At 45.4% G+C, this 11549-nt stretch overlaps 1 protein-coding gene across 1 annotated transcript; it reads left to right on the forward strand.

Moving 5' to 3' along the window:
- Nucleotides 1–393: 393 nt before the first annotated feature.
- LOC115310223 (intraflagellar transport protein 140 homolog) lies at nucleotides 394–5204 on the forward strand. The gene has a single exon (XM_029968529.4). The coding sequence runs from the start codon at nucleotides 609–611 to the stop codon at nucleotides 5007–5009; it is 4401 nt and encodes a 1466-aa protein (XP_029824389.2). The 5' UTR covers nucleotides 394–608; the 3' UTR covers nucleotides 5010–5204.
- Nucleotides 5205–11549: the final 6345 nt, after the last annotated feature.

Here is an 11549-nt window from a genome sequence, read left to right on the forward strand (position 1 = left end):
TCCCTTAAGTTTGAGTAAATAAATAACGAATTGACGTGTTTTTTTTTTTTTTTTTTAGATTTTGCTAAACGTGTTGCCGCTAGCCATAACCAGCACTGAATTTGTTTTAAATATAGACATAAAATATACTGTAAATGAGTACAACGCTCATTAGTAAGACGCATACGTTCGATTTGCATTTTCTTGTCGCGCGACATTGACATAGCGTGCAACGTTTGTCGATCGGTCTGACGTGCACCGGCGTTCAACAGTCGCTATGCGTCGCTCGATGAGGTCAGCGTGAGAAAAAAAAAAAAAGCGCAACAATCAAAGCCCAAGTAGTCGCGCGATCTCCCGCCCCGAGCGCCAGGTGGCGGATTGGTCCTTAGCAACAACAATGTTGCTGGTAACCGGGCTCACGCACCCGGAACAATGAATTCCAGGATGTCTCTCTTCGCAATTAGCCCGTTCGTGCTTCCTGCCGCGGAAAAACTGGCAAAAAAACAAAAACCATGGACGAGATGAGTGATTCGTGCCAACAAGACGGTTCTGCCTGTGTCGCTGTGTGGACGTGACTGCTTCTGCCATTCGAATTTGTTGGGATATATACTCCTCCGCAGAAGAGGAAAATGGCGGTCTACTTAGACACCCGCGTGGAAGATTCGTCTTCGGCGTCAACAAAGACACACGCAGCCTGGCATCGAGATCATCCAATCTTGGCTGTGAGTGTCTTTGAGAAGGACACCAGTCAGGGAGCGATCCGCCTGTTTTCCGACGACGGCACCGCGTTGCAAGGTGAGCTTCCGCGCAAGGAATCCCTGCAGGTCACCTTCTTGTCCTGGCACCCGACCCTGCCCCTTTTGGCAATGGGATGGGAAAGTGGAGAGGTCTGCGTTTGGAACCATCTGTCGAAGACATTGCACGAACCGCAGACGCAACACAAAAGGGCCGTATCCCGACTGCAGTGGAGTGACGGTGGGAGCAGAATCATCTCTATTGATTCAGTTGGGACCTGTATTGGTTGGAAAGTGGACGCTGGGCGAGGCTCTTTGGGCACCGTATTCTACCATGAGCTACGGGACTCTCTTACGGACATTACCTTCAGACACCGCTACTCCAAAGGCAACACCGAGATTGGTCGCCTCGCCAGAGCGGCCGTTGAAGGGGACGAAGAGGCACTAAACCTCTTCTCGGATTGGCAGAAGCTCAAGGAAGACGAAAACGCAAGAGAGGTCCACATGTCCGATTCCCACGACTTCTATGTTGGTTCTACAACGGGTGTCATCTACTTTGTCAGCGAGAACGGAAGCTGCGGTGATGTGCTTCAAATGGATGGTGGTGTGGCGCGCCTGGTCCACTACGCCGCCAAGGACATGTTGGTTGCCATCACGGATACGCTTGTCCTTGCGCAGTTCGCCATTGCCGAAGATGGTTCTTTAACGGAACAAAGTCGCGTCAAACTGAGTGGACACGGAGCGCGGGTCAGTGTTATTTGGGTGGGTGAGGGTTTGATCGCTGTCATCGCTGGTGAGAGCTCAGCGAGGCTGCTTCACCTAGAGACTGGAGAAACAACTGTCTTGCTCTTACCTGAGGCGGAACTTAACGAGACGGTTTCTTGCATAGTGGCCGATATGCTGGGAAGCTCACTGGCTGTTGGTACGAGCGCAGGTCGGGTTATTGTTTGGAAACGCTTAGACAAAGACTGGAAACCGAGGCCATCGATTCAGCTGACGAATTCTGTTAAGGAATTGACGTGGTGTGAATCTCGTAGGTTGCTTGGAACCATAACGACTGAAGATGTGTTCATACTTTTTGAACAGGACGCCTGCTTTAACTTCAAAGACGGTCGTCTCGCGTTACAGATGGCAGCCAAACAAGTGTTTGTCGAGACTGTTTCTAATAGCAGTCACCTTTTGTTGCAGACAGAGATACCGGTTAAAGGCTTGTTTGTAAGTCAGAACAACCTCGCTGTGTCTAATGGAAAGCGGCTGCTTTTTTATGAAGCGTTACCTGGCAGCAAGGTCGCGAAATTCATGGGGGGCGTGAACACAGTTTCTCCATTGGTGGCCCTTCATGAGACCAGTGCGTACCTTGTCGAAGATGGAAAACTGCAGGCGAAGAGCTTTCAGGGCATCCTCAAGCAGGCTATCCACTTAGTGGAAGAGGAAGGAAATGTCGTATGCATCGACATTTGCGGTTCTTTCTTAGTACTCGGTATGTCCAAGGGTTACATTCGGGTCTGGGACCTCAGCCGACGAGAGGCTAAGCTGCATGCAGGTCTCAAGACCCTAGCCACTTTGCTTAAGACTGATGGCAACGAATCGCTAATGATCAAGAGCGTCAAGTGCAATTGCAAAGGAAACAAAGTAAGTGTTTTACTAGTAAGTGCTCAAACAGACAACGAATCAAACCAGCAGGCTAAAGGACACCCCATTCTCTACGTATGGAATCTGGACGATGACTCCGTTTTCGAGTATAACTTTGAAATTGGGAAGAGTGGTAATGAATGCAACACAAAGCAAGCTGCAACTTGTAAAAGTTCAGAAGTATGTGGACGTGCTCCAGTGTCTCATTACTGGGATGACACTGACCAAAGACTTCTTGTTTGCGAGGCACAGATGCAATTGGGAGGACGCTCCAAGTCGGCAGCTTCGAGTGTGAGTGAGCTGAGGAGAGCCGAAGTGGTCGTCGTGCCAATGTTCGTGACAACTGAGCACGGGATCTTGGTTCAGGACGTATTTCGATTGGACAGCGACAGATTCCGCCTCATGGGCGTACAAGTACCCCACTTCTACCTTCTTGGAAAAGATGTGATTGATTGGCTCGAGCTAAAACGGTCTAAATCCGCATCGTCATTGGTCGAGAAGGTTCCTGGCTCTAAGCATGTCTTCCGGCTTCCGATGAGGGACTTCGTTGGCTTGGAAGATTGTGACAGCAGTGTTAGAGAAGCCATTATGACGTTTAGCTTCTTCCTGACGCTCGGTGACATGGATGAGGCCTTCAAGGCCATCAAGGCGATTACAAACCAAGCCGTGTGGGAGAATATGGCAAAAATGTGCGTGCAGACAAAGCGGCTCGACGTGGCGAAGATTTGTCTTGGTAAAATGGGCCACGCTCGAGGAGCCTGGGCACTTCGACAGGCAGAGGATGAGCCTGAAATAGAAGCTCGAGCTGCCATATTAGCTCTTCAGCTTGGCATGATTCAAGAGGCCGAAGACCTATTGGAAGCTTGTGGAAGGTACGACCTTCTTATCAAGCTCTTCGAAGATTCAAATCAATGGGAGCGGGCCATACAAGTTGCTCAAACCCACGATAGGATCCGCCTACGTGCCACATACCACAACTATGCTCAGCATCTTGAGGCTTCGGGAGACATTGAGAAAGCCATTCAGATGTACGAAAAGTCGGAAACACACCTCTTTGAGGTGCCTCGGATGTTGTTTGACGAACCCCAAGCCTTGGAGCAGTATATGCGGAACAGCAGAAATAAGGACATGCTGAAGTGGTGGGCTCAGTACATGGAAAGTATCGGCGAAATGGAAGCAGCGTTACAATTCTATGAAGCATCCGAAGATTATTTGTCACTTCTCAGGGTACACTGCTACTTCAACAACGTGGAGAAGGCATGTGAAATCGCTAATGAGACCGGGGACAGAGCAGCTTGTTTCCATTTAGCCCGCTACCTTGAGAACCAAGACAATATCCCCGAGGCAGTGCACTTCTTTAGCAGAGCGAAGGCCTACAGTAACGCTATTCGCGTTTGCAAGGAAAACCAAATGGACGAGCAGCTGTTCAACCTAGCACTGTTGGCTAACCAGAAGGAAACACTGGAAGCAGCGCGCTACTTCGAGCAGCGACAGGGGGCTCTAGAGAAAGCCGTGACCCTCTATCAGAAAGGGGGTTGGTCTACGAAAGCAGCGGAGCTGGCGCTGCAGTCAGGAGACCTAGGGGCCTTGCAGCAAGCCGCCCAAGAACTTGGTCCTAATGCCGACCCGAATCTGGTTAAGACGACTGCGGAGCGACTCGCTGCCGTCGGTAAGCAAGACCAGGCGGTCTTGCTCCTGTCTGCAAGCGGGCAAAACGAGAGGGCGCTAGAGTTGTGCTTGCAGTCGAACGTTATTATCACGGAGGAACTAGCCGAAACGTTGAGTCAAAACCTGAGCAAGTCCGACAAGACGAAGTCATCGAGGATACTGGAGAAAATTGCCGAATGCTGCATGAAGCAAGAAAACTACCACCTAGCTGCCAAAAAATTTACGCAGTCCGGCAACAAAGTACAGGCCATGAAGGCCCTGCTCAAATCCGGAGACACGAGCAAGATAATCTTTTTTGCGGGCGTATCGAGGCAGGCTGAGATCTATGTCCTAGCAGCTAACTACCTTCAGTCATTAGACTGGCGCCAGAACCCAGATATTATGAAACATATTGTAACGTACTACACCAAGGCCCGAGCATATGACCTCCTTTCTGGGTTTTATGAATCGTGCGCACAGGTAGAAATAGAGGAATATCAAAACTACGAGAAGGCACTGGGCGCTCTAAACGAAGCACAAAACTGTCTGATGCAGAGCGGGGAAAATCCGCCAAAAAAGCTAGCCAGACTCCGAGCACAGATGGAGAATGTGCGAAGATACGTCGCCACTCAGCGACTGTACACCGACAGTCCTTCAGAGGCGATCGCTCAGTGTCAGGAACTGATCCAGCTCAATCCCGAGCCAGCCGTTCGACGAGGTGACATATTTGCGTTCATGGTTCAGCACTACGTAAACAACAAAGATTTCAGCGCGGCACGTGCCTGCCTGGAAGACATGCAAGCGACGATTCCGAACGTGAATATCTCGCAGTTTTTAGACGGAGAGGTCCTCAGAGCTGTGTACGGTTCATCGACGAACCCGCGGGAAATGCAGAAGTTTTCCCTGCTAGCGAAGCAGAGCATGAGAAATGGCTTGAACGGGTTTGAAAGTGACGGTCATGATAGTTCTGGAGATGAGGTTGAAGAAGACGTGTCGGCCGTCGACGGTGGTATTTGAGACAAGCGCGACTTTGAAGTGCCGACCAAGGAGGGAAGAGAGTGAAAGGAAAAGAACAAGCCCGTGTAACACACTTCTTTGTTATTGCAAGCGTCGTTCCTAATGAGAGGAGTTTGTCGGTCTCCTTTTGCAATTCGCAGTCCGAAAGGTGAGGCTGGAAGGTTCGATAGTGAAGTTCTAATAAAAAACTTAAATAAAAAATATCGCCTTTTTTTGTTTTGTTTTGTTTTGCGGCTGGTCGGGTTGTGTTAGTGTGAATTGGTCGTACACACTAAGTTGCGACACAAGTTGTAAATGCTGCAGGCAGTCAGTTGTAGACACCATAAGGGAATAAATAAAATCCGCATTTCACACGTCCTTGAGCTGTGCAGTGGTGCTGCTGTCGTTTATCGTGCATAATTGAAACGAAACGTAGTCTGTCTAAGCGCGATTTTTTAGTTACTTTAAGCAGACGAAAGGTTGCAATACAGAGTACATGTTGTGCTGAGACATATTTCAGATTTGGCATTTGTGACGTTTATTTATATTTTTTAAAGTTTCCGCGGGCATTTCTTAGCATTTATTTTAACATTCAGATTCGGCGTTTACGCATCTTGAGTATTTGTATGCAAAGCAATTGGTCGATATTGTGGAACGCATATTGATTATAAGAAAAGAGTTTTGCACGACAAAATAAAATTCAACTTTTTTTTTTCTGTAACACCTCGCTTGCAACGATTGTTGCATTTTATAAATTCTGCCGCCCTCGAACCCTATCCTCACTGAGTGTACAGATATGAGCTGTAGATGTCAACAAGGTAAGCCAGCGCAAATGTCAGAATGTGGCGTTTTTAATCCACAATGCTCCGCATGCAGCGTGATCGTCGACGCATTATCGCTTAGTCTAGTGCACTTCAAAATGTTGCCATAAAGCCATTTTATGAAATAGTAAACATCAACGCAAAGATATAAAGTGCCGGATTCAACAAAAACATGCCGAAATGTTGTCCTCTCAAAAAGCCAGTAGTTCAGTCGAGCTGTTCGTTTTCCTTGCTTGGCCTAATTTTATTTCGGATTTGCACCACGTTTATCAAAACGCAGGTTTTAAATAGGTTCTGCACAAAAATAAAAGAAAAAGATGGTCGAATTTAACAATTAAGGGTGTTGGGTTTCCCTTGCTGCCACTCGCCCCAAAGAATGACACAAGGGGCGGGTTCAACACGTACTCATTTACTGTCTGTTATCTTCGCCCAGGAATCAAACGACTCCCCAAGCATACTTCTGCGTCGGTCTTTTATCAGCGACGGAAAGCTGCTCGCGTGGCCGATCACACATTGCAGCCTCGTGGTGCAGATGGCCAGAGATGATTTAACTTTCGGGCAATCTGGTTGAACGCTTTGTGCCACCGGGTGCCCACAAGGAGCTTATACATTCCATAGCATGATGCACTTAAATAAAAACGTATTTAAAAAAAATACGTAACTTCGTTTGGCTTTCGGCATTAAAAAACCGGAGACTAGCTGGACCAAAAATAACCGCGTGTTTAAACGAAGGCTTAAAAAAACACCTCAAAGTGGGATGGTTGAGAAAAAAAGCAACTCTTTCCGGAAACGAACTGCCAACCACGGCAGACGTCAAGTATAAACCTTAGATTTCCTAATTAACATTATTAATTTGTGAAAATAAACACATGGTTTTAATGATGAGCTTGCTAAGCATAATCAAAAACCACTATATCAACTCATTTTATATATATATATATATATATATATATATATATATATACTAATATGTGCAGATGAATGAACCGTACTTAATCCAATTATTCAAAGAATCAAAATTTTTTCAGGAACCCGCCGAAAGGCAAAAAACGGCGGAGCCAGGATTTTTGGCTTTCGGCGGGTTCCTGAAAAACTTTGATTCTTTGAATAATTGGATTAAGTACGGTTCATTCATCTGCACATATTCGTTTATACTCTCCTCGGAGGCCACGTACGATGGTGTGAAGTGCCCGTGTTGTATATATATATATAAGGCCCGGGGGGGGGGGGGGGGGGGGGGGGGGGGGGCGGGGGGGGGGGGGGGAGGAGGGCAGTATTTTACAAACTTCCGTAAAAACGCTCAATTTGGGTGCGCTTTCTAGGTTTCGGTTTCCTATCCAAGCCTTTATTTGTTCTAGCGGTCCTGCTCCCCGGTGGCCGAGGTGCGAAGCCACCGCCTCGCCTAACTTGGATGGAAGGAAGTATTGTGCACTCTGGGGCAAAGATGCGCTCCGATTAAAAAAAAGAACGAAACCCAAAAACGCGTTCGAATGGAGCGTTTTATTTATTTTTTTCAGATTGCGGTAATATGTTACTATAGATCATTACCAATACAGTAAGAAAAAAAGAAGAAAATATACCAACAAAATAAATGATAACATAACAGAATGACTACCATGAAGTAAGATAATGATTATTGTGAGAACATATGACACCATTTACGTGTATACAATGTTTGCCACCACTCGAATGGATAATAAATTAAACAAAGCTCTGGGAAAGTGGTAAATATTGAAGGTATGGTGCCGTCGTTTTTTACCGTAATTGGCTAATATTTTAGGTCTTTTTTCTATAGGTCTTCTTTTTTTCAAATTAGACTTGTTTTATAGTAATTGTGAGTTATGGCCATGTACTTAGCAAATTTATTGAATGATAGTGTATCTAGCGCAATAATCTTATTTTCAAGTTTTAAGCTGTCTTAAACTGAGCCATAAAAAGATGTTATTTACAAAACGTTCTATAATTCTATCAATCCCCTGCTTTTGTAATGGGTTCGATCCCCATCCCTGCCCCTTTCGATCTGGATGAGCATCGTACCGGCGTGCGGTCGTGTATCACTACTGCGTGGTGCACGTTAAAGACCCCAGGCTAGCGGTTGTACCGCACTGGCTAAATTGCTCATCTACAGCTGAGACACCAGACGCCCACTGAGGCAGACTAACTTCCGGCTGTATAAACATACACACAACAATTTGCTAATTTTCTGCTTTTGCAACGGGAACAAGGACAATTCCCATATACAGTAATTCCATACCGCATAATTGATTATTCTAATGATCCAAATATAGTCCATGTGAAGTTTACAACACATACACTCCTTAGTTTATAAAGATTCGCGGATACCACTTGCAACTTTTTTTAGTAATGTATTGAACTGTTCGTTCCATGTGATGAAGCAATACAACTAAATATTTAACTCTCAGTCTATATAACCATGATCCACAACTACATATATGTTCATGTGTGTGGAGGTGAAGGCATACTGTATGATTGGTGTTAGTGTAATACGTTTAGTTTTATTGATGTTCAATGATATGAGAATATTAGACGACCAGTTAAATAGCAACTAAGCTATTAAGAGAACCAATTAAGTGACTAGATAGCAGCAACAGTGGGAGAAAAATGAGTATCAACACTATGTACCATTATACCACTGCTACTAAAAAAACACATAGAAAGAGAACAGCGCGAAGTTGTGCTTTATTTATTTTTTATTTTTTTTTTTTGCGGGCCAAAGAATTTGTTGGAAATGTAGCAAGTGCATAAATAAAGGCTCGAAGCTTACAGTGCGAAGTGTCTGTCAATAAAGGCCGTATATGTAAGCTTGAACGAACAAGCGTCACGGACAAAAAGCCTCAAGGTCGTCCCGCAGAGGTTGCAACAAGGCCACAACACACCGTTCGAAGGATAAGATTCCTGCTCTCGCCGACGGGTGTTGGCAGCGGTCGTAGGTGGTAGCTTAGGTAGCTGTGGCGAAGCTGCCGACAACCTCATGCGTAAGACACTAATATTTCGTACACCTTTTTCTTTACATGCACATCTCGCTCGCCACTTACATACTGACTTTTCTCGTACACGAGCGATTCGTGACAGACGTCCCGTTCAGGGCCATTACGCTTGCAAGATCAAACAAGCCGTCTTTGCCGGTGTAATATCGAGAGCGTGTTTTCACAGGGATACGCACCGGGGGTCCACCGCAGACGCCGGCCGTTATATTTAGACCGCGGCTTCCGAACTCAGGGAGCATCTATTTTTATGGTCCGGATCCCGTGTCAACACTGGCCTATCTCGGGAGGAAGCGCTCGCCGCTTGGTTAATGATCGCGACGACCAGGGCTGCTCACAGGGGGACTCTTGCAAAACTGACTTCGTAAGATGCCACTGAACCTGAGGGGATATGCGTGTATGAGTACACCGGTGCTGCATTAAACGCGAAAGGGCCAACTCAGACGTAAAATAAAAAAAAAGAAGTAAATACTAATAAATTGCATCCCATACCTGCAGAATATATTGGCATATAGCAAAAGAATCAACTTATTGATACGTGGTTATTTATTTACACAAAGACTCGAAAACCTAAACCTCGGCGATCTGATCGAATTGATTCTTTTCGTTTCTGGGCTACGCGGTCAAACGCTGCACGGACCTTACAATTTCTTCAAATCTGGTTAGTTATCGACTTCCGATAATACCCAGCAAGCATCTGATCTCAGTTCTTTCTTTGCTTTACTAACTAAAAGACAAATATTCCCGACTATTTAAATGTTTCCAAACCGCTGAGCATCTCTCCTAGGGGGAATTTTGGCGGTGATCAATACGTCGTTCATTTTTGTTGTTTTCGCATACAAATTGTGGCCTGCGTGCATTTCACAAGACCGTGCACCCGATTCTACGTTGTATATTTTAACATATAGCGATGAAGCCCGAAAACAAACAACGGAATATTCGACCGAAAGGGCTTCAAGGACGCGGACGAGCGTGCCCCGTTGGATATACGTCTACTCTACATGCACTCCTACATAGACACGAACACACACAAACACACCCACACCTTAATATGCGTCCACACACCAAAATAACAAGAAAGACGGCGTGGAACGTGCCAGACGTTGGCAAGAGGCTTCGGGCCGCCCTATTTTTGGGGGGTCTCGCCTCAGTGTGCGTGGATGCGTATTTGCAGGTGTGGCGTGCTAATTATGCGTCGCATGGGAGCAACGGGGCAACACGAATACATACACGGGAGAAGGGGCTGAGCGGGAGGCCAGTGTCCCGTGTGTAAACAGTGCGATCAAATTAGCTCTCATTTCTTTTTTTTTTTTATTGTATTTACTTCGCGAAATTAACTTGTTCAGATCTACCGAAGGTATGCAGCACAACATTTGACTACCTCCGAATGCGACCTTTGTTGAGTTTATTTAAACGTTACTTTTGCTTTGCTTTACGGTGTTTTCTTTTTTTTTTTTTTAGGCATGAAATTGAGTTTATCTTTACCTCTTAAGCCAGAACTTTTGTCCGTCCGTCCGTCAGTACACTATCCGCTAAATTTAACGGTGGAAATGCCGTCACGTGACGTCATGTGACCTATGCTACCAGTGTTGTGCACGTCCCTCAAACAAAAGAACGAACGAACTTTCCTCGTTTTTTCTGATTTTTGAAACGCGTTCCCGTTACAAGTTTTTTGTGTGAAAAAGAAACTCTTTCCCGTTACAGTTAAAATAAAGATGGAACGTATCGTAACATACACGTTACATTTGTATTTTGCGGATTACCATACTTAGTTGAATAAAAAAAGTTTTCTTTTTTTATATATATCCCATCAAATGGAAACATACGAATTTGAATGCCATGATGGAAGGGCACCAGGAAAAGAAAACATGTGGAAGCAAGGTTTCATTTGTTGATATATTCACCTTTAAATATCGCCGCTTTTAATCGTATTCATGTTTGTGGTGGGCGATTCCGACGAGCCAAATGTACTGTTACCCCACATTGCACGAGCGTTTTACAACAACCTAACACTTTTCAATCTAACAATGTCCCTTGTTCGAAGTTAACAACAGTTGCTTCTCGACGTTGCTGTCCGCAAGACAAGCAAGAGAAGAAGAAGGTAGCGCTCTTGGAAGGCCAGTACTGGAAACTACAAACCCTTCTTTATGAAGGTTAGATTAATTGACCAGTTTGAAGACGGGGGTCAAGAGAAGAAGGAATGAAGGTTAATGTTTGTGTATGTTTAAGTGATCAATGTTCGGGATACAAGAATGCGCTCGATGTCCCGTGGCATGCTCTTTTGTTGGAAATCTGGGTCCTTTTGTGGAAGTTCAGTGATGGCTGTAGTCGGCCTTAGATTTCTGGGTGTATGAGGACTCGTCCAAGGAAAGAAAGTAGCTGAGTTTGAAACGTCCCTCTCTCTGTGTCTTTTTCTTTGACTAAAAGTTTTGCTTTTTGTACCGCAGTCTCGGGCACTGAAACAAGAATCAATGTCCACTAGCTCCCCTGCACCGGGCTGTTACCAAGAGATGACCACACGAGATAAACTAAGTAACCAAAACGTTAACGAGATCCTGCTCTTCGTAAAGTTGTTTTTTTTTTACTTCTAAAATTTCCCTCTACATTTCTTTAAATGAAGAAATGTAGAGGGAAAAGAAGACCTACAAAAAAAGAAGAAAAAAACGCGGTCGGGTGTAGCCACTTGACATCCCGCAACTCCTTCCTCCTCTACATTTCTTCTTCCTCCCCAGTCT

Source organism: Ixodes scapularis, unplaced genomic scaffold, assembly GCF_016920785.2.
Source record: "Ixodes scapularis isolate PalLabHiFi unplaced genomic scaffold, ASM1692078v2 PGA_scaffold3__209_contigs__length_174095766, whole genome shotgun sequence".
NCBI lineage: Eukaryota > Metazoa > Arthropoda > Arachnida > Ixodida > Ixodidae > Ixodes > Ixodes scapularis.

Excerpts from the sequence above, each read along its gene's own strand:
- LOC115310223 (XM_029968529.4), top strand. The coding sequence starts at position 609 with ATGGCGGTCTACTTAGACACCCGCGTGGAAGATTCGTCTTCGGCGTCA.